The sequence below is a fragment of the Equus przewalskii genome, chromosome 14, assembly GCF_037783145.1.
Source record: "Equus przewalskii isolate Varuska chromosome 14, EquPr2, whole genome shotgun sequence".
In the NCBI taxonomy this organism is placed as follows: Eukaryota; Metazoa; Chordata; class Mammalia; order Perissodactyla; family Equidae; genus Equus; species Equus przewalskii.
This window is the reverse complement of record NC_091844.1, coordinates 58178120-58202582: the sequence shown is the minus strand read 5'-3', so window position 1 is coordinate 58202582 and position 24463 is coordinate 58178120. Positions and strand designations below refer to the sequence as shown.

The 24463-nt window shown below is 36.2% G+C and overlaps 1 protein-coding gene across 18 annotated transcripts in view; it reads right to left on the bottom strand.

Moving 5' to 3' along the window:
* Positions 1 to 24463, bottom strand: part of MAP4K3 (mitogen-activated protein kinase kinase kinase kinase 3) — a 208661-nt gene that overhangs the window by 102669 nt on the left and 81529 nt on the right. For all 18 annotated transcript variants that reach the window (XR_011526133.1, XR_011526129.1, XR_011526122.1 and 15 more), the window contains one exon: positions 3903 to 3993. Coding sequence is in view for 6 of the 18 variants with exons in the window: in XM_070572829.1 (XP_070428930.1) it covers positions 3903 to 3993 (91 nt within the window). In the remaining 12 variants the exon portion in view is untranslated. The remainder of the gene's footprint in view (positions 1 to 3902; positions 3994 to 24463) is intronic.

Genomic DNA, 24463 nt, shown 5'->3' with positions numbered 1-24463 from the left:
AGTTAAGCTCTACTGGAAATAAAGAACAGCTCTATGATGATTTCAATCTGTTGCTTTATAAATATACACACACAAATATACAGATAAAAATATACACCAAACCAGGATTATTTACTTTAAATTTTAAACTTCCAGGAAAAACTTTTGTCTATCCAGTTCTTGTTGTACAGTATATGTAGTTAGGCACTTCATAAACATAGACTTTTAAAGATACAGAGGGGCAGAGTAGGGAAGGCCCTGTTAAGAAGAATGCTAGGTATTCTGTTTTACAGGCACTCAATCTCAGTATTTCTACAGGAAGCAAGCACAGCTACCCTGTTATAAAATAGGCTTCTGAACTTAACTATATGCTGGTCATCTATTCAGTAGATTCAGAGGCTAAGCCTGATTCTCTGAGAGGAACATTTATTAATAGTCAAAGGACATTAACTCAGTTTCCTCAAATTTTTGTCTAAATTTGTTATACCATGCTATAACGGCAACAAGACAGAAGGAAGAAAGTCGCTAAGAACAGTATATATTTTAGGAGGGTTGTATCAAGTTAAAACAAACAAGTTCCTTGCCTTTTGTAAAATCATTCAGTAAGGAAAAAGAATGCAAGAAACCATGTTCCCTTTGAGACTAAATCTGGCTTCCCAGGCTAAGTAATATAGTATACCAAAAAAACAGCCGACTAGGTATCTGCAGAGCCGGAGTTAAGTCCCAGCGCCAACAATGAGTAGAAGGATAACCTAAAGAAGTCAGTTATCTAGCACTCCATTTTCTCATCCATAACAAAGAGTGAGCTAAGTGACGAGATCTCTCAGTCCCCTCCAGCTCTAACACCCTACAAGTCTAACCATTAGTATTCCATACTCCAAATTTGGCTGAGTCTGGACTTTAATTAAGGAATAAGGGAAGAATCTCTATAGAAGAAAAGAGCTAGAGAAAAAGGATTAATTGCTGTTTTATACTACACTACCACTTGCTTTCATATCACTTTCATCAGCTACACCAGTTACATGATAAAATCATCTACTTAAACCAGTATTTCCTATTTTAGATCACACAACTCCAAAACATAGCTCTACTGAAAAAAATGACTCTAATTTGCCTGTTTTATTTTGGTTTCTGCGCAATTTTGCCCTTTAAATTCTTATATTTGGATTAAAATAAAAGTACTCTTTAAAAAAAATTCATCAAGCTATACATAAAACGAATTTGTGCACTTTTCTATATGTATGCTATTGCTTCAACATAAAAAGTTTACTTTTAAAAAAGGATATTCAAAACACAGTCAGAATACATATTTCCTGAGATCGAAAACTAAATATAATTTTTGTTAAGCACAACCTCCAACTGGCTCTCTTGGAGGATACCTAGAAGGGAAGGTTAATGGGTGTCTTACTAGGCAGTTGTGGTAATCTGCCTCAAGCGACAGCCAAAACTTATCAACAAAAATGGATACAAACCCAAGAAGAATTCTGCACTTCCATGGGTAACAAGATCAAACATTTTGCTGCCTAACCTGTATGGGAAGGCTCTTGCCTAAGTAATCCAGAAGGTCAAAGGTCCAGTTTAGTGTGTGTCTGTTTGTTTTTTAAAGGAGGAGGGGCATTGGTAGTCTGTTTGGTCAGCTCTTTGGGCAAGGAAGTTAAAAAGGTTAAGTCAAAAATGTGATCCATGAGCACAGTATCATGGAAAGAACTAGAACCCTACTGTCAGTAACTTGAAATGTGACTGTAAACTAAATACTTGATGTTAAACTCTCTCAAGCATCTTACTTATAAAATGGACATATCACCTAACATGGAGTAATACTGCTAACAGTGTTGTTGAAAACATCAAATGCAACAGTAACATGATGGTACTTAAGCATTTATTATGTTCTAAGCTCTGTTCTTAACACTTTACATGTATTTACCCATTATCCTTGTAGCTATCCCCATCATATTATATCTATTATTATTATCCCTATTTTATAGATGAAGAAACACACAAATGCATGGAGTGGTTAAGTAATTTGCTGTAAGTCAACACAGTTAATAAGCGATGGAGTCAGAACTCAACCAACCCAAACAATCTGACTCTAGAACTCAAGCTCTTAACTATTAAACATACCACTGTATCTGTGGCAAAAATGTCACGCTCATTTCACCATACCAAGGTTGCCATATAAATGGATGAGGCTATCCTGGAATAACAAGTTACGCTTTGGATGGTCCTACAGTTCTAGAAGACTCAAGCATGTCTGAGAAGTACTCTTAGATCAAAGGAAAACAGAAAAACTCTTTAAAAGATCTGTTTGCCCTTGGGTGGGAAAAACTTTGTAATGCTTCTCCTAACTGAGTCTAAGTAGGTTATTTTGTTAGGACCAATAACAGTAAAACACATTGTTTTGAAGTGATAATTTTAATGTATGGGCAGTAATCAATTACTTATATCATAAACTTAACTGATTTTAAGAGATTGTTTCTTTAAGCTGATCCAGTAGCTACTTGTACTGGGTCTGTCCATAAAATATAAATTGATACAGAATCTGTCTGTGTTAGGTTGCTGTTTGAACCACTTACCATTAAAGTAGTTTGAAATTGGTTGTTAAAGAACCCATTGTAATAGTCTGACCCACTAACTATCCAGGTAATAGTCATTGACCCGGAGGTAGTACCTGTCCCTATGTGAACTAAGGTCTCCAATAAACCCACCCTTCGACTTCAATGAAGGTCGAGCAATCAAAGCTGTCCAAAAGTGGTTAGAATCAAGAAGAGCTGGTCTGATTATCTTTTCACAAGCTGGAAAGAAGAGAGGGCAGAAGTGCCCAGTCTTTTCCATTTGCTGTGCCAACATCAGAAGAGGAAAGGTGTTTTGTACTTGGACTGCATTAAGAATGGGAGCTGAGGGGCCAGCTTGGTGGCATAGTGGTTAAGTTCACGTGCTCCACTTCAGCGGCCTGTGGTTCGCAGGTTTGGATCTCAGGCGTGGACCTACACACTGCTCACCAAGCCATGCTGTGGCAGCATCCCACATATGAAATAGAGGAAGATCAGCACAGACATTAGCTCAAAGCCAATCTTCCTCAAGCAAAGAGAGGAAGACTGGCAACAGATGCTAGCTCAGGGCCAGTCTTCCTCACCCCCCAAAAATGGAAGCTGCAATAAGTTACATCCTTATATACCCTACACTATATCAGAACTCAGAAGAATTTTTTTAATACATAAGAATGTATTCTCCAATCCTCCCTTTGGAAGGAACTTTAAAAAACAACTAGGTCACAGTGTTCAACTCACAATTACATATAGAAGTAAATGCACAAACATGATTTGACCTTGAGGGCATTCCCTATGAAATATGACCTGGGGAACCAGGCTTGGTCCTACCAAACCAAAAGAAGGGACAGCAAATTCACAATCTTTCTAAGTTCACTTCAGGACCTGGGAAAATAAGAAGTTAGTGAAATAATTATAGTTCCTAGTCCTTTGGACAAAATGAAGGGAAGGGATGATGCAGTATTTTGAGGCTAGAAACACAAAAGAAAAAAAACATTCTAACAAAAACATAACAGCAAGAGAGGCTCCTGACTTTCCAAATTCATCCAAGTCTAGAAGAAAGGGGAACAGAATGGCATATTCAAATGTCTAGTCTACCACAGGAAGACTAACCATAAAAGTCAGTTTTCACTTGTCAGCTTCCTCACTGAAACCACATCCGATTCCCAAAAGCACAACAGACAAAGCACAGACTATGAAACTGGTTACAGAATTAACATAAACAGATCATAAATAAAAATTCCATTCATATGAAAATATCCTATCTTCAAAGCATGAAGAAAACTACAAAACAGTATTAGAGCTAACTTTATTTTGTTAAATGTGTTAGGTGATAGAAATCATTATTGTTTTTCAAAAGGGAAACAAACAATGTACCTGAGATAGCTTCCAAAATAAGCAACAATATTTGGATGTTTACAGTCTTTCATCATAATAATTTCTTGCTGCACAACTGCAAAGTCTTCTCCTAGAATAAAAAAACAAGTATGTTGAATATTTAGTAGGTAAGTTTCAAAATATCAATTTGTTTCAAAACATAATAATGTTACTGATATTACTTATAATGACAATTTCAGTCCTCTCTTGACAGAAAGCAAAGTACAGTGATTAAAGGCATGACCTTTGGTCCCAGACTTCTGGATTCAAATCCCAACTCTGTCCTTTACTAAGCTGTGTAAACTTGGGCAAATTACTTGACTTCTCTGTGACAATTTCTGTCTCTAAAATAGAGATAAAAATAATAATAACCTAACTCATAGGGCTGTTGGAACGGTTAAATGGACTAATATATGTAAAATGCTTAGAACAGTGCCTGGCACAGAGTAAGCACTATAAAAAGCATTTGCTATTATTAGTATTATACCTTGGATAGATATAATCATCATATAATCCACTAAAAAACATACACTATTTTCCTTTATTATCAAATAACATTTAATATAATTTTAACACAAAGAAGTAATTCTTTTTTAAGTTAGGGCAGGAACCTTTAAATAGCAAGCGTGTCAAATGTACCTCCACTGGCTCTTCACAGAGCCGAGAGGCCCATATTCTAGCAGTACTGGGTTACCAGATGGCCCATAAACGCAGGTTTATCCTTTGTCGAGTGCCTTGTTCCAACTGTGTTGAGATGCAGAAAGACTGTATTTAAGCCTGGTCAGACTCTTAGCAAATAATCTCTCCTTCTACTCCTTCCCTGCCCGAATTCTTCAAACCAAGATCTGGCAATACCATAGCAGTATCACATGCTATGGCTCCTGAATGAACACTTATCATAGAGAGAAGGAGAACTGCAGTGAATGTAAATGTGGTGAACCAGAGATAATGCAGACAGGGAACAAACGGAAGTGCTTACATTCAAATTAAAGTAGCTTTGTATTAATAATTCAGTTTTTAAAGCATTATATACTATAAATAGTGTGATTAAATGTATTTTAGTAGCCAAGTAAAAAATAGAAAGTTTCCCAAATTACTGTTCAAATCATAGTATGAGGTCGTTATGGCAAGCCCTGACAGTTCTGGGCATTTTCCTATTGTAAATATAACGGAGATGTGACGTAGTCAACCATGAACCACCTGAACCCAAAATCAAAACCCACCTACTGCCCCAGTTACACGGGAGGAAGTAAGGGAGAAGAGATAGTCTGTCAGATTCTTAATTTCTGCAATGAAGTGAGTACAAAATCAAAGATCTCCAAAGAGAGAACAGGACACTTTTATGACTACAAAATTTTAGAAGAAAATCACTGCACTAGAATCCTCCTCTGAGCTCATTTCGACTCATTAAGAATTCCTGATTTTCAGTATATTAAGAAAAATCCAAGTTAGAATTAATAAAGCCACAATGAGACTAATACCAATTTTCAGGGATATACTAAATTCTTTGAAAGTTCTAAATTTTGCTTTTCACTTGCCTCTCATTTATACTTTTACCCAATTTGGTGAAAGGGCTGCATGAAATCAAAGTTGATCTAGTCAGAGTAAACTGTAGGACTTCAGTTTGAGGGTTAGAGGACAGCAGCTCTCTTTTTAGGGGTAGCCCTGTGGGTTGTTAGGAGTCATCACGCAACCTCAAAGGGAGCCAGGTTTAGGATAAAGTTGATCTGCAAAAACATCGAGGAGAAATAGCAAAAGAGGGGGAAGAGGACAGGCACGTGACGATGGAATTTAGCTACTACACAAGCCTTGCCCGCCTCTGTAATTTTCAGATATACCTGTACATGACCATTAAATTCCCTGTAATGTTTAAGTTACCTTGAGCTGTGGTTTCTGTTACTCACAACTATAAGCATCACAACTTCTGCAGTGATCTTTGCACGTATCACAGCCCTTATGACACTGACCAATGTCTGCATGTCTCTGTGCTCACTATTGTTCTCTAGGACAGGATTATGCCTTAATCATCTTTGAATCCTAGCACCTAACATGTGATTAATAAATCTGTTGCCTGAACGAATCTATGAGACCACATAATTCTTCTACATGATGACTCTAAATCAGGCATATCTGCTTTTGGTTTTATTTCATCCAGTTATGAGAACATTTTACACAATTAATTGCTTATTTCTACTCCTGTGCTTTCTACTAAAACCTATGAATGCTTTTAAGTCTTCAACTACTTCTTCCCTATTGAAATGCTGTTGATCCAAAGTGCATCCTTTTTTTCCTATTAAGTCATCTCCACAAGATTATGAGAATGGCCAAATTAAATTCAACATTTTTGTGGGAAAAAATCCAAAGAAAAAATCCACAACTTGATTTTAAAATGTAACTGAAAAAGATAGATTTAGGTAGGAAAAAAGAAAGCAGAGTTAAATACATTAATAATCCAAAGAAGCTTAATAGTAGATTTAAAGGACTTCCGTCAAAGCTCAAAAGAAACAGAGAAATATATTCCAAAGAATAAACTAACAAGCTTCTCCCTTTTCCCTCGCCAAAATCCCAGCACACTTCACTGGACACTGCAGAGCACGATGGTTAGATTAGATAATCTCTAAAAATTCTTTCCAATCCTGAGAGTCTAGGATTTTTTGATAAAAATTTTAGACATCAAAATGAAGACACCTTCTAGAAGATGGTGAAAAACAAACAGAAAAGCCTAACTGAGAAAAACAGACAAGACTACAAGTAGAGCAGATTATGAAGAAACCAAGTAAACAGACAGAAAAATACAAACTAATACACGCAAAATTCTCACACGTATTAAATGTTCAGTAAATGTTAACTGTTTGTAGTAGGCTGAATAACAGCCCCCAAAGGTACAATATCCGAAATCTCTCTATGTGACCTGATATGGCAAAAGGGGCTTTGTAGATGTGATTAAATTAAGGATCCCGAGACAGGAAGATTATCCTGAATTATCTGGGAAGGCTCTAAATACAATCACAAGTGTCCTTATAAGAGGGGGGCAGAGGGAGACGACTATAAGAAGGCAAGAAGAAAGATGCTACACTGCTGACTTTGATGATGAACGAAGGGGCCAAGAATTAAGGAATGCAGCTCTAGAAGCCAGAAAAGGCAAGGAAACAGAGTCTCCCTTAGAATCTCCAGAGGGAGTACAGCCCCACTGGTACCTTGATCTTGACCCAGTGAAACTCCATTTGGACTTCTGAATTCCAGAACTTTTAAGAAAATAAATTTGTGCTGTTTCAAGCCACCAAGTTTGTGGTGAATTGTTACAGCAGCCATAGGAAACTAATAAGCTATTATTATCAATATTATTACTATTGTAGCAGAGCTGACTACCCATTCACAAATAATCTGTGCTCTCTCTTCCAAAGTATGGACGTTATTGGTGGGAGGCAATTATCCAGTCGAAGACAACATCTCCCAGTCAATGTGAATATTAATGTGCCCAAGAGACTAGTTCTGATCAATGAAATGCGAGCAAAAATCATGTGTCCTTTTCTCTTTCCTTCCCCATCAGCAGGCTACATAACACTGTGAGGCCCGAGAAAATGCAAGAAGTCTGGGTCCCTGAGTCACTAAAAGGGAAAAAGTCATCCAACAACTTGAGCAACTGCACTGAACTATTACATAAACTTGAAATAAAATTTTATTATGTTAAGTCACTGATATGTTTTAGTTTAGTTATTACAGTAGTTATCATCATCCTAAATCAATGTAAGTATTACCATCCATTTACGAAAAAGGTTTTCCAAATTGTAGTAGGTACTTCACAAATGTTTTACTGGATTAACAAATAAGAGACTCGGTTCCTCTATTTAATAGATAAAGAATAGAGACAATGAACAAGATTATAGGCATTTCTCTCTATTTGGTATACAATGCTTTCCTGGAAATAGCTATATTTAGTGAAATGTGTGAGAGCAAAAGAGGAAACCTGAATGTTATGGGAGTGGGTCTTTCCCTGAAAACTAGAGTTAGAATCCCTCATACCTCCTTGCCATTTAGATACAAACTGACAATCATCATATTTCCAACATTTCATAAAATTTTTTACTTTTTCTTTGACAAAATAATACATAATCTTAAATCGAACGGATATCCAATTGACTGCCTTTTTGGTATGCCGAGTATTTTCACTGGCGTAAACTGTATTAAGTTTAAAGACCTACTCTTCTCATCATTAACATAAGCATTTTGAATTAACAAACTATCCACTCATTTTTTTAATAAAATGAGCAAAAATTCAATAAAATAATTATATAAACACTGTTTTCAGATAAATATGGTGAAGCAGTCAAAATAGAACTATTGGCTGGGAGGTAGTACTACCATCTTGGTCTGCTGAACAGTTTATGTATCTAAGTCCAAGTTACTGTCTGAAGGCAGATGACACGTGTCTGCACATTTAAGGGAAATAGAGGTGATACAAAAATTAAACAGGGAAAACTTAAGGATTATCTGTACTGGGAGGTGAACCAACAGACCAGTAGGTTCATGTCTTCAGGTAACCAAATCTTGGTCTATTTGTAAACGGGGTATCCTCTGTTTCCTTAGTTCTGTCCCCCATGAAGTAAACATGAGTTTACAAGTCACCATTCTCAATTATCCCTTGTTTTCTTACTTTGTTCCTTTGTTTTCTTAATTTTCCTTTAGTCAACTTTCTCTCTTCTAAATGTTGAACATCTTCATGACCCTTATAATCTGACATGGTTTTCCAGAAGTGTCTAGACAAATGTTATTATAATGAAATAATTCTTTGCAGTATCAATAGTTATTTAACATGGTAACTAACAACAGAGCAGATCAGAATTAAAGGTACTTTTTAATTATCATTTTTAAAGATTTTAAAAGCAAGTTAACTATAGATATGATTTACCCTCTAGCTTACAACTCTGTTAGTGTGTGAGTGTACTTTTGTGTATTATATATAGTATTTGTGAAAATATCTAATGCTTTAATTTTGATAAAGATGATTATTCTTAGGATGTTCTCTCTTGAGAAGACATTCAACAACAGTCATACATTGAATAGCTAATATGATATAAAGGAGAACATACTAGAAACTATGGGTACAGTTCCAGAAATGAACAAGACTTTCCTTGACTGTAAGAAACTTACTGGGGACATAAAATGTGTATAATCATAACTATAATAGCTTAAAGTCAAACCTTAAATAATTCCCTTATTTCTATAACATTAAATCTATACTTTGCTACTGGAATTACCATATCTAGTATAGTGTCATGATTAAGGATATGTACTTTGGAATCAAAATATCGAACTACGAAACTTGGTTTCACAACTTTCTGGTTGTATGATCTTGGGCAAAATGGTTTTCTCTCTCCTTCTCTGAGGTCAGGTTCATTATGAAATGGAGATAACAGATGCCCTCTTAAGGTTATTGTAAGGATTAGGTAAAAGAATATTTGTCAAGTACTTAGAACAAGGCCTCACACATACTGCTCACTAACTACTACCTCCTATTATTATCATCCAGTATGATCTGTTATTTGTAATTCTACATTATTTCTCCTACTGTTCTCCCCCTTAATGCTATTTCAGCCACACTGGCCTCCCTGCTTTTCCTCGAATACCATAAACAAGCTCCTGACCAGAGTCTTTGCACTTTCTATTCGGGCTGACTAATGTGCTCTTTTCCACCCCCTCCAGGCTTGCTTTCCCAACCTCCTTCAGGGCTCTATTCAAACGTTGCCTTTAAGCTGAGAGGTTCTCTGATACCTCTACAAAAAAACAGCAATCCAGGGGCCGACCCTACGGCTAAGTGGTTAAGTTGGCACGCTCTGCTTCAGCAGCCCAGGGTTTTGCTGGTTCAGATCCTGGGCACAGACATGGGACCGCTCATCAGGCCACAGTGAGGCAGTGTCCCATATGCCACAACTAGAAGGACCCACAACTAAGATATATACAACTATGTACTGGGGGGATTTGGGGAGAAAAAGCAGAAAAAAAAAAGAAGATTGGCAACAGTCATTAGCTCAGGCACCAATCTTTAAAAAAAAAAACAAACAAAAAAGCCCCAGCAATCCACAATCACAACTCCAGGACATCCTTACTCTGTTTTATTTTTCTCCATAGCACTTATCACATCTAACATACTACATGTTTACTTATTCACTGTCCGTCTCCAACACAAAACAGACATTTAACATGAACAAGTTAATGAATTATTCTAGAAGTACTAAGCAATTGAAACCTACAAGAGAAAAAAATAGGTTACTATAAATAGTAGAAATACAAAATTCTCACTTTTTATAACATACATGATTGTGTTCTTGGAAAGCAAGCTAACAAAAACCAATTGAAAAAACAATCAGAAACAATTTTAAAAATCCTTAAGTTAACAAATTACAATAGATACATCAAATTAAAGTATACATCTAAGGATAAGCTTTAAAACGTGTAAGCCATACACAAAGTGTTTTGGGAGATAAAAGACCTGAAAAAATAGAAGAACTGAATAGAGGAATTTACAGTAAAGATGATAATTGTCTCATGAATTAAACCCCGAATTAATGTAATTTCAATCAAAATACCAACTGAACTTTTTTCAAACATAAAAAAATGTATCATTAAATTCACCTGGAAAAAAAAAGTGGGAATATTTCTTTAACAGATATTACTTTAAACTAAGTAGCTCTTATATAAAAATTGATATACCCAGAAGAATTCTCATCTTTTTTATTTTTTGTCTATCTTAGATCATGTTAAATGTCCTATGGCCAGAGAGACAAGAAAAAGAAATAAAAAGCATCCAAATCAGAAAAGAAGTGGTAAAATTATCTCTGTTTGCAGATGACATGATCTTATACGTAGAAAACCCTAAAGATTCCACAAGAAAACTGTTAGAACTAATAAATGAATTTAGCAAAGTTGCACGATACAAGATCAACATAAAAAATTAGTTTTGTTTGTGTACCAGGCAATGAACAGCCCAAAAAGGAAATTAAGAAAATCTCAATTACAATCTCACCAAAAAGAATAAAATACTTAGGAATAAAGTTAACCAAGGAGGTGAAAGATTTGTACACTAAAAACTACAAAATACTGCTGAAAGAAATTAAAGAAGACATAAATGAATAGAAAAGCACTCCACATTCATGAATTGGAAGACTGAATATTGCTAGTGTCCATGCTACCCAAAGTCATATGGAACCACCACAAAGGACCCCAAATAGCCAAAACAGCCTTGAGAAAGAACAACAAAGCAGGAGACCTCACATTTCTTGATTTCAAAACATATTACAAAGCCATAGTAAGCAAAATAGTGTGGTACTAGCATAAAGACAGACAGAGACCAATGGAACAGAATAAGAGAGCACAGAAATAAACCCACACATACGTGATTAACTGATTTTCAACAAGGGTGCCAAGAATACACAATGGGGAAAGAACAGTCTTTTTAACAAATGGTGCTGGGAAAACGGGATATCCACATGCAGAAAAATGAAACTGAGCCTTTTTCTCTTACACCATACACAAAAATCAACTTATGATGGAGTAAAGATTTAAACTCGAGACCTGAAACTATAAAACTCCTACAAGAAGACACAAGGGGAAATCTTTATAACATTGGTCTTGGCAATGACTTCTTGGATATGACACACACACAAAACACACAACAAAGGCAAAATAGACAAGTGAGACTACATCAACCTAAAAAGCTTCTACACAGCAAAGAAAATAATCAACAACAGAGTAAAAAGGCAACCTATGGAATGGGAGGAAATATTTGCAAATCATTTATCTGATAAGGGGTTAATAACCAAAATACATAAGAAACTCCTACAACTCAACACTAAAAAAACAAATAACAAAGAAGCAAAACAAAAAGCCCTGATTAAAGAAAATGAGCAAAGGGCTTGAACAGACATTTTTCCAAAGATGACGTACAAATGGCGGCCCACAGGTATATGAAAAGATGTTCAACATCACTAATCAGGGAAACGCAAAACAAAACCACAATGAGGTATCAACTCACACCTGTTAGGATGGCCATTATCACAAAAACAGAAAATAGCAAGCATTGAGGAGGATGTGGAGAAACTGGAACACTTGTATACTGTTGGTGGGACTATAAAATGGTGTAGCTGCTACAGAAAACAGAGTGGAAGTTTCCCAAAAATTAAAAATAGAACTAATACCATATGATCCAGCAATCCCACTTCTAATGAAACCAGGATCTCAAAGAGCTATCTGCACTCCCATGTTCACTGCAGCATAATGCACGATAGCTAAGAGGTAGAAACAACCTGAAAGTCCAGTGAGGGACGATGGGTGAGCGGATGAAGAAAACGTGGTGTATACATACAATGAAGTATTACTCAACCACACAAAAGAAGGAAATCTTGTGATTATGCAACAACATGGATGAACCTGAGGACATTACGCTAAGTGAAATAAGCCAGTCACAGAAGGACAAATACTACCTGATTCCACTTATGTAAGGTATCCAAGCAGTTAAACTCACAGAAACGAAGTAAAATGGTACTTGCCAGGAGCTGAGGGGAGGGAGAAATGGGAAGTTTCTGTTCAATAGGTATAGAGTTTCAATCATGTAAGATTAAAAAGTACCCTGTTAACAGGGTAGATCTAATGTTATGTGTTTTTCACCACAGACACACACACACACACACACACACACACACAAAAGGTTCAATGGCCAGAGAGCAAAATTTAAACTTAGACTGTGGGAAACAAGGTTTCTCATGGCCATGTTATGGGTACTTTGCTCATAAATCATCCTGCTTCCATTATATTTTAAACACAGAGAAGTGGGATTGTCCATCTATGCTACATGCAAGTGTTTTAATTATAAGGCCATTTTTAACTTACTTTCTAATTGTATATGTGGTACCATTCAAAATACATAATTTATAAACTCCATTCATATTATAGAAACAACAAATGGAATTATCAGTATTTCAGTAATTCATGGTTCACTTCTCAGACCTGTGACTCTCTTAAACAAGCTGTCAATTACTGTCTCAAACTACCAGAGTACCAGGAAATATTGAAATCCAATTACTAAAACTACCAGGGTACCATGAAATCCAATGGATAATTTTAAAAAGATGATAAATTTGCTTTGAGTAAATATAATATACAGTTATAAAATATTTTTTGTAAAACCACAGAATCTGTAGTTTTAGTTTTTGGACACAATTTTTAGTTTTTGGAGAAATACTCAAACCACAATTATTACCACACAAAAATATAAAGGAAGTATCTAATAATCCTACTGACTTCTAGATATTTCAATATAAAAGTTAACTATAATAGCAATATATAAGGATTCAAAATAAAGAAAATGACTCCTCAAATATTTCATCCGATGAAAATAACTTATAGCTTATTTACTTGTTTGACCATCTTTTAGAAAGTGTTCCTGATTAACAATTCTTAAGATAAGTATCGCTTATATTTGCATAAATTGTTAGGAATCAACTCTTGGGTTCAACAAGATCAAGAAGAAATTCCCTTGGTGAAACAAAACAGTTTTAAAGATTAAAAGATCCTGAGTGGTGTACCAAAATAGCTTCTGTCAGACGATTAAGTTTAATTTTTGGTTTCAAGAAAACATGATTCCCACTCCCCAAAAAACTCCTACTCTAATGGAATGTTTCTCAACCTTGTTTTCCTAATGGCCTCTCTCCATGAAATTTTAATGCCACAGATATTGTGCATATCTGTTTATGTACTGTATGTATATCTGCGCTTTAGATGTAAAGAGTAACATTTTTCACCCCCAAAGAACCACATTCCCCTCCCTTCTCATTTTAAAGGTCTATTTGAAACATTCCCCAATGTGAACAGATGGTCTTCAAGTAGTGAGGGAAGAATGGCTTAACCTGAGATTCTCTCCTTTTCTCTTACTTGAATCTAGATTTTCTTTTGAGAGCCAAGTTTACCAATGTAGCTCCAATGGAAGATCCAACATAAGGCAGGTACTCATAACTCAAGTGAATTTCCAGTACCAGTCCTCCGGATTATACCCCCCTACTCTGTTAAAAATTGTGGCAGCATACCGAGAGTTCCTTTATGTAAAGTAGGCTTGCAGTAGGCTAAAAAAACGTTTTTGAAGTCAGAAAAGAAAGAGGAAAAATAAAGCATGGTATAGATTTTAAACCAGGTGAAGAAGACAAGGGGTAAAAATTTTTCTATCTTTATCATGCTTACCAACAAGAACCATAGTCTATTGTGTAGGGATAGTTCTAATTGCAAGACGCTTCAAGCTCTCTGATGTTCTAGTTCTCTCTCCCAAGACTTGATTTAAAAATAAAGTTTTCTAGTGGCTCCTGATCTGTTCTTGAGGCTAAGCAGGCATAAATAACAGCTAAATAAAACTTCTGAAAATACCAGCCTAAAATCAAAACAGTAAAGCAACTATTCTCCCATAAATTCCATTTTCACATACACTGCACCTCTCCCTTATCCCTTGTAACCTATCAGTCATGTTTTAAGTCCTATTCTTCCACACTAAAATCTCATGCAGTCATACCTGCCTTCCATGCTACTCAAGTGTGGAAGCTGTAATAGTAATAGGTCCTCTGAGCCCCAGGGTTTCTCTTCTCCAATATGTCCTATGTATACTGACCATGTTGCTAACCTGTGGAAAAAAAAAAATCCCGAAGTCTAAATCTTTGGGCTAGTATTTACAGTTCTCCATGAACTATCATCAATCTGCTTTGCTCATCTTATTTCCTACTACACCCAAACTGAGCATATCACTCTAGTCAAACGAAACTATTTCCCCAAAAGGCCTAGTACGTCAGCACCACCTCTGCTTTCTTCACACTATCCTCATATGAAATATCCTCCGTTCTCCCATACTGCTGGCAAAATCTTAGGCAGCTAAGGCTCAGCTGAACTGTTCCATTCTTAATTACACCAAGTGAAACGAACCTCACGACCTTTATGGAACCCACCAAATGAATCAGGATATATTAGTTACTCCTTCCTATTAGCGTCCTTTCACAAGGCACCTTGCCTACATATTCCCTATCTAAAGTGCTTAATAGAGTAAACAGAGAGTCAAAGGCAGCTATTCAATGACCTGTGAGTTAATTAAGTTCCTCCAGTCACAGCCACCACCACTCCTTATCGCCAGTACCACAACTCATATACTATATACACACTTTGCTCAACAGGCAAATCCCTGTAGTTAGGCTGCTGCCTACATAAACACTCTAGTTGGTTTTCACATTGGATAACAATCTCCTTGAAGGCAGGAACACGTCTTTGTATCCTCTGTTCTAACTAAACTGAGTGCTAAATAAATATTCATGAAGCTAATTCACTGAACAGACACACATGGTTGGGAATGAGGAAGAAACTGCAGGTATATTAAATAAAAGTCATTGTTATTTGCTTATTTTTGAGCATTACTTTTCAGTATGTAAATATCCAATCTGTCCAGTATAGTCAGCCTCAAGCCCATAATATGGCTCCCATATATTAAAGAGTGCCTAAACAATCCATGACTAACCTTTGAAAAGTAATTATTCTAAGTGATGTAACAATGACTCTCTTCACAATGGCAATAAACACATGGCAGCACTGAATAAACAAGCGGAGGTAAGGGATCCACTAAAGCACTCAAGGGAGACAGGAAAAGGAGCCAGATAAATAGTTGCCCTGAAGTCTTGCCAGTCTATGATGAAAGATAAAAGTAGAGAAAGTACCTCTCCTACACTCAGGACAAAAAAAACTAATGTCAAAAGCTGACAGGAAAGAAGATTCATTAAATGTGAGATTCATGAAAAAATAGAATGAGGTCTTACTGGTACCTTCTCACACTTTTAAAATTTTGCCCCACAATTTAATTAATGTTGCTCTCATGGAAACAGAATATAATACCCTATTTTTTTTACTATGAATCTCTCTGCTCATCAACCTCAGTATTTTTCAGTATTTGTGTTAGAAAAGGAATGAGCTTTCCCATTTAGAGGGAATGAGTTTCTTCCATGAATTGCTCCCTAATTAATCAGTGTTATCTGCATTTATATTCTACTTTAATAACTACTGCCACAAACATCACCACAAATGAGTAATTATAAGTAACTTTAACACTGTTTTGTTTTTTTGCTGAGGAAGATGAGCCCTGAGCTAACATCTGTGCCAGTCTTTCCCTGTTTTATGTGTGGGTCGCTGCCACAACATGGCTGACGAATGGTGTAGGTCTGCAGCCGGGATCTGAACCTGTGAACCCAGGCTGCCTAAGTGGAACGTGCTGAACTTAACCACTATGCCATGGGGCTGCCCCCTTAAATATTATTTTTTTAGTGTGAAAAACTAAAGAATAATGGGTCAAGAATCAGATCCATAAATAAGATGTGTAACTCTGGTCAAATTATAAATGCTGTGCTTATTTTTCTGCAATATGAAATGTGAGAATTAGGGTTAAGAGAGTGTTCAAACAGTACTTTGCTGCACAGGTATTTTCTATGACAAGTTTTGAAAATTGTAAAACATCTGACAACTATTGAGATAGATTACCTAGACAGTTCCCTATGGCTCTAAAATTCTGATTTTAAAACACAAAAAGAAAAAAAGATTCAAGAGACCCATAATGTAGATATACCACCTTATAAGAACTTAAAAATGAAACCTGAAAGTACATGAGTTCTGTTTTACTAGTGAGTTTTGTTTTACTAGCAAGTTCTGCCACAAGCTCTCATCTTGATCCATTTTTAATTTTCTTTCAAAATAGGTCTCAAGAGTTGGCGGTGCGCTAGCCCAATCCGCCTAAAGACCAGAGGAAAAAAACCTGTCGCCTAACAAACTCAGGTTTACTGACCCACTGCAATGAGGAAGACCACACACCAGAGGAACTTGGGCCATCTCACAAAACAGAGGAAAAGATAAGAGTTATTCTAAGATTTTGGGAAGAGTGGCGTTTAAACGTAATTTATATGAAGCAGGGTTTTGATAGGCTTGCAGCAAAGCAGAGCTGTGAGTAAAGGGGTCTCCTTTGGGACTGGACTGCAAACTGAACCCAAGGTCCTCTTTCCTTAGGAAGTACAAAGATAGATGTGGATGCTGTGTCCAGAAATCCCTTATCTGAAGTTATGTATCCTGGCTGTAAGACTGCTTCTCTATGTTGAAATGACTTAGATTCTCCAGGGCAGAGTGGGATATTTTATTCTTACTGATATAAAACAGCCATGCATCGTTTAACCATGGGAATACATTCTGAAAATGCATTGTTAGGTGATGTCATCATCATGTGAACATCATAGAATGTACTGAAGAGGGAACAAAATTTGCCACCCAGAAAAGTGTTTGTTCAACATGAGGATTATTTTAGGCTGATTATTTTTAAGAAACAAAACTCAAAGTTTTTCTTGTTATCTCCCCCTTAATTGCCTAAAAGAATTCAGATAAAAAAAATCTGTCTCAGGAAGTGAGCTATCACCTCAGCATGACATGAACTAGGTGGTAGACAGAGAGGAACCTAGAAGAGCCTGTCTGCTGAGCTCCCCTCTGTGTTCTTCTGTTTCTGTGTGGCCAAAAAACCCTTATTTTCCAAACATTTGCTCCTTTTCTCCTACCTGTGAACTGCCTTCCTTCCCTTTGAAGTCCCTGACTCTTCTCACCCCCAACATCTTTTGTATTTAGCTGAAGATGGTATTTAAGGTGAGGGCTTTGGCCATTTTGGCAAGTTACTCAGTTTTCCTGGGATTTTCCCAAGCATACATGTTATCAAACTTTTGTTTTCCTCCTGTTAATGTGTCCCATGTCAATTTAATTCTTAGACCAGCCAGAAGAACCTAGAAGGGTAAAGGAAAATTTCTTCCTCCCCTACAGTACTTATACAAATGTACATGGTATTGCCTACTATATACCTAGGCTATACGGTACTAATCTTACAGTATTGCGGCCATATATGCAGTCCATCACTGACGGTAACGTTGTCATGTGGCACATGACTGCACATACAGACAAGTTGCTGACAGTCTATGACTTTTGGGATCAAAGTTTCTCAGTGAGTAAGCATTAGCCGCAGTCACACAAAGACAGAGTTTGCTACAACACTGTACAACTACACCATTCTTGGGAGAAATATTGTTCAAGGCTCCATCTGTGCCTCTTATTCCCGCCTGATAAAAGGCCAACTAGATTTTGACTTTCTCCATTAGTTAGTGAGATTCCTGTCTCCGTTTTATGTCAGAGTATGAATAACAGCTTGCTAATTAAACTGATTACATCATACTCTTCCGAAAGGAGTTTATTTGCTGGTTTATCTTTTAGTTTGTTTATTATGCATCAATTTCTCCACAAAAGATATCCAATTTGGGGAGATATACTGGTTTTGAAGAAACACTTATATCTTACCCCAATGAAGTTCATTTATTCATTTAATGTGCAAAAAATCACTTAGCTTGCTAAGTGGTGGTTCTACCACCAAAGATTTTTCATTTACTAGTTCAAAAAAATCTGTGTATTTCTTTAAATAAACATTCAGCTGAACCTAATAACACAGAACGTTCCCACACCACAGCTAACTCCTGAGAGTGGTGAAAAGGCAGGTTTCAGGTCTTAGCTCTCCACTCACTACAGCAAGTTACTCAACTCTCAGTGCTTCTGTTTCCTTATCTGTAAAAGCAGGAACAATAACATAAGGATTAGCAAGCCAACAAACTTAAAGCACTTAGAACAGGGCCTGACAAATTAAGTTTGAATAAATGTTAGCTATTTATTAGCAAAAAATGTCATGGTTTAAACCAAACCCATCTCTGAGATATCCCTAAGATATCATCTTAGTCTCCGTGTCTTCCCTTGTTAATTTGATCTATCCAATAAATATTTACTGAGGGTCTACTAGGTATCAGGAAATCTATCAGGCACTGGTAGGCTTATGGTAAAGAAAATGGACACGAAGTTTGCCTTCACAGAAATCATGGTCTAGTGAAGACTTCAGCACCAACACATTCTTACCAACAGCTCTAATTTCTTTCTACTAGAAACATGCCTGTGTTACTGAGGAAAAGCTGCCAACCTTCTCAAAGAACTGCTATTATCAGACAGTGAGTTCCTTTATGACGAGGACCATGTCTTGTTGCTGATAATTCTAGTGCCTAACTAGAAAGGGTCTTAACAATGTAATAGTCAATAAATATTAGTGGCATTTCCCTAATTCTTATTTCTATAATTTATATTTTTCCACATTGTATTTTAACGTAGATGTAAACATTTAAAATGTATTTCTTCCCCCTTCTCTCCATACACACACACGCACAGCAAAAAAGGTATTATTATAAGTCAACAGTGTATCTTACAACTAGAGTGACCAACCTTGTCTATTTGCCCAGGACTGAGAGATTTCCTGGGACATGGCACTTTCAGTACTAAAACAGGGAACACCCCATGCAAAATGAGATGAGCTGGTCACTGTCTTGCAGCTGATGGTGTTGGAAAAATGAGTATGATTACACATTAAAAAATAAAACCAAGGGGGCCAGCCCAGTGCCGTAGTGGTTAAGTTCACATGCTCCACTTCAGCAGCCCAGGGTTCGTGGGTTTGGATCCCGGGCGCAGACCTAGCACTGTTCATCAAGCCACACTGCGGCGGCATCCCACATAAAATAGAGGAAGATTGGCACAGATATTAGCTCAGGGCTAATCTTCCTCACCAAAAAAAAAAAAAAAAAAAAAAGATAACCAAAACTTTACAACTTCACAAGTTTTGACCTCACAAACCAAAAAACAACATCCTGCAAACCTACATACACCATGGCCACCAGCCCAACACCAATCCTTTCTCCTCTGATATCCATCCTGAGCCTCCCTGCTTGGTCTCCCTTCCTCCTATGTCCCTCCAAGTTGCTGGTTACAGGATTTAGGCCATCTTAGACTCAGGAGGTTTCCCAAACGATAGTACTGTTAATTACTTTTCTTCTCCACTCATCCTTTTTTTGGCTCTCAACTCACACCATGCTCCTCTTTTCACCTATATTTTATCTCTCACAACTCCTTAAGGAGACTTCATTCTCCTCAGTTCCAAACATTATCTTTAACCCCTTTTCTACGCTTGCATTTTCCTCAACTCTTTCCTAGTTACCATGGGAAAAGTTCTTTTTCCCTTTTCTCTGCTAAGTTAAAGAACTAGTTGTCCTAGTAGCCCCAGTAGTAGTATTAGTTACACATCTATAATCAGTGAGAGCCCAAATCTCTATTTTTAGTTATTTTTAAATTGCTGTTTTAAGTATTAATATAGCAATAAGTATTACTTCCTAGTAAGTATTAATATTTCAACAAGTGTTTTTTAACAGCTTTAATGAGACATAATTTACCCAAGTGAAGTGTACAACTCAACGGTTTTAATATACTTACAGGATTGTACAACCACCACCACCATCACTTTTAGAACATTTTCAAGCTCATTAGCAGTCACTCTCCATTCCCATCATTCCTCACCCCAGCCCTAGATAACCACTAACATACATTCTGTCCATTCAAATTTACCCATTCTGGTCATTTCATATAAATGGAATCATACCATTTGTGGTCCACTGTGACTAGCTTCTTTCATTTAGCATAGTTTTCAAGGTTCATCCACACTGTACATGTATCAGTACTTAATTCCTTTTCTTTTTGCTGAATAATATTCCACCATATGAATATATCCCATTTTATTTATCCATTCATCATCTGATGAATATTTGGGTTGTTCCCACTTTTTGGCTATTATGAATAATGCTGCTTTGAACACTGATGTACAAGCTTTTGTGTAAATCTATGTTCTCATTTCTCTTATGTATATACCTAGGAGTAGAAATGTTAGGTCATATGGTAACTCGCTGTTTAACAATTTTGAGGAATTGCTAAACTATTTTCCAAAGCAGCTGTTACCATTTTACGTTACCACCAGCAATGTCTGAGGTTTCCAATCACTCCATGATCTAACCAACACTTGTTATTGTCTTTTTTATTATAGACATCCCAGTTGGTATGAAGTAGTATCTCACTGTTTTACATTTTCAGTAACTAATGAAGCTGAGCATCTGGTGAACACGAGCCCATGGGTCATTTGTATTCTTCTTTGGAAGAATGTCTTTCAAATTCTTTGCCCATTTTTAAGTTGGATTGTCTCTCTTTTTTTTAAGTTGAAACAGTTTCTTTATATATTCTGGATACAGCCCCTTATCAGATATATAATTTATAAACATTTTCTCCCACTCGGTACACTGTCTTTTCACTTTGTTATTGGTTGTCTCCAGAACAAGAGTTCTTTATTTTTACATAATCTATCTAGTTTTTCTTCTGTCATTTATACTTTGGCTGTCATATCTAAGAAAGCCTAGCCTAACTCAAGGTTGCAAAGATTTATTCCTATGTTTCTTTCCAAGAGTTTTTACAGTTTCAGCTCTTACATTTAGATGTATTGACTCATCTGGAGTTAATTTCTGTGTATGATGTGAGGTAGGGGTTCAACTTCACTATTTTGCATGGGGATATCCAGTTGTCCCAGCACCATTCATTAAAAAAACTCTTCTTTCATTGACTTGTCTTGGCACTGTTTTCAAAAATCAAGTGACCATAAACGTAAGGATTAAATTCTGGACTCTCAATTCTATTCCATTCGTCTACATGTCTATCCTTATGCCAATACTCCTACACTATCTTGACTACTCTAGCTTTGCAGTAACTTATTTTTTTTTTAAGATTGGCACCTGAGCTAACAACTGTTGCCAATCTTTTCTTCTTCTTCTTCTCCTCCTCCTCAAAGCCCCCTACTACCTAGTTGTATATTCTAGTTGTGAGTGCCTCTGGTTGTGCTATGTGGGACGCTGCCCCAGTATGGCCTGACAAGTGATGCCATATCCGTGCCCAGGATCCAAACTGGTGAAACCCCGGGCTGCTGAAGAGGAGCACGCAAACTTAAACACTCAGCCACGGGGCCAGTGCCCTGCAGTACCTTTTGAAATGGGACAGTGTAAGTCCTTCAATTTCATTGTTCTTTTTCAAGATTCTTTTAGAGAGATTCTGGATCTCTTGTATTTCTACATGAATTTCAAGATCAGAATTGGTCAATTTCTGCCAAAAAGCAAGCAGAGATTTTGATAGAAATTGTGTTGAATCTGTGTATCAATTTTGAGAGTATTCCCATCTTAACAATATTCAGTCTTCCAATCTATGAATACGGAATGTCTTCCTACTTATTTAGATCTTCACTTCTTTCTTTCAACGTTTTGTAGTTTTCAGTTTACGAGTCTTGTGTTTCTTTTGTTAAATTTATACCTAATTATTTTAATCTATTTGATGTTATTGTAATTAGAATTATTTTCCTAATTTCATTTTTGGAATTACTTGTATATATACAACTATTTGTACTATAAATTTGTACAAATATTTGTAAAAATACAATTGATTTTTGTATATTGATCTTGTATCATGCAATCTTGTTGAACTTATCAGTTCTAATAGTTTTTTAGTGGATTCCTTAGGGCTTTCTACATACAAGTTCATATTACTTGCAAACAGAGATATTTTATTTCTTCCTTTACAATCTAGATGCCTCTCATTTTTTTCTTGCCTAACTGTCCTAGGAACATTTACAGTGATGAATAGATACGGTGAGAATGTACTTCTTTGTCTTGTCCCTGATATTAAGGGAAAGGCATCTTGTCTTTCCATCATTACGTATGACGGCCAGCTGTGGATGTTTTTGTACATGCACTCAATCAGGTTGAGAAAGTTCTTCCTATTCCTAGTTTGCTAAGCATTCTTATCATGAGAGGGTTTTAGATTCTGTCAATTGCTTTTCTGCATCTATTGAGAATTTTTGTCCTTTATCCTATTAATATGGTGTATTATAGTAACTGATTTCTGAATGTTAAACCAATGTATGCATTCGTGGGATAAAGCCCACTTGGTCATGGTGTATAATCTTTTTTATATGTTGCTGGATGTGGTTTGCTATGATTTTGCTGAGGATTTTTTCCACCTATATTCATTAGATTGGTCTGTAGTTTCCCTGTGAAGTCTCTATCTGATTTTGGTATCAGAGTAATACTGACCTCATGGAATGAGTGGGGAAGGAAGTGTTCCTTCCTCTTTTCTTTTTGGAAAGGGTCTGTGAAGGCCTGCTATTAATTCTTACTTAAACATTTGGTAGAATTCACCGGTGACACCATTTGTTCCTGGCCTTTTCTCTGTGGAAAGTTTTTTGACTATTAATTCAATCTCTTTACTTGTTTTGGGTTTATTTAGATTTTCTATTTCCTCTTGAGTAAGTTTTGGTGATGTGTCTTCCTAGGAATTTGTCCATTCCATCTATGTATCTAATTTGTTAGCATTCAGTTGTTCATAGCATTTTGTTTTTTTACTGTAAAATCAGTAGTAATGTCCCCCCTTTCATTCCTGATTTTAGTAATTTTAGTCTTCTCTTTTTTTCTTGGTTGGACTATAAAGATTTGCCAATTTTGTTGATCTTTTCAAAGAACAAACTTTCAGTTTCATGATTTTTCTCTGTTGTTGTTCTCTGCTCTATTTATTGCCACTCTAATCTCTAACATTTATAATTTCCTTACTTACGTTTGTCTTGGATTTAACTTGCTCTTTCCTATTTACTTATTGGTTTAAATTTCTTAAGGTGGAAGGTCAGGTTATTGATTTGAAATTTTCTTTTTTAATACAGGCATTGACAGCTATATTTCCCTCTAAGTACTGCTTTAGCTGCATACCATAAGTTTTGATATGTTGTATTTTCGTTTTCATTCCTCTCAAAGTACTTCCTAATTTCCCTCATGATTTCTCCTTTGAGGCACTGGTGAATTAGGAGAGAGCTGTTTAATTTCCAAATATTTGTGAATTTCCCAAATTTCCTTGTGTCATAATTTCTAATTTAATGCTATTCTTGAAGAACATACTTCACAGGATTTTAATTCTTTTAAATTTATTGAGGCATGTTTTATGGCCTTGCACATGGTTTACCCTGGAGAATGCTCTATGTGTACTTAAGAAGAATATTTATTTTGCTAATGTAGGGTGAGTATTCTATAGATGTCTGTTAAGTCTAGTTGGTTTGTAGTATTTCTATTTCCTTGTTGATCTTCTGCCTAGTTGTTCTATCAATTATTGAGAGTGGAGTATTAAAGTTTCCAACCATTATTGTTTACCTGTCTTTTTCTCCCTTAAATTGTCAGTTTTTGCTTCATATATTCTGGGGATTTGTTGTTAAGTTTAAGCATTGTTTTCTACTCTTTTTCATAACAATATACAGAATTTACATTGTGGGCTATTTTTTTTTCAGATTCCACATATAAGTGATACTATCCAGTATTTGTCTTTCTCTGTCTAGCTTATTCTCTTAGCATAATGCCCTCAAGGTCCATCCATGTTGTCACAAATGGCAGGATTTCCTTCTTTCTTGTGGCTGGATAATATTGCATTGAATATACATACACGTCTTCTTTATCAATTTATCTGCTGATGGACACTTAAGTCATTTCCATGTCTTGGCTATTGTGAAAGCTGCTGCAATAAACACAGAAGTGCAGGTATCT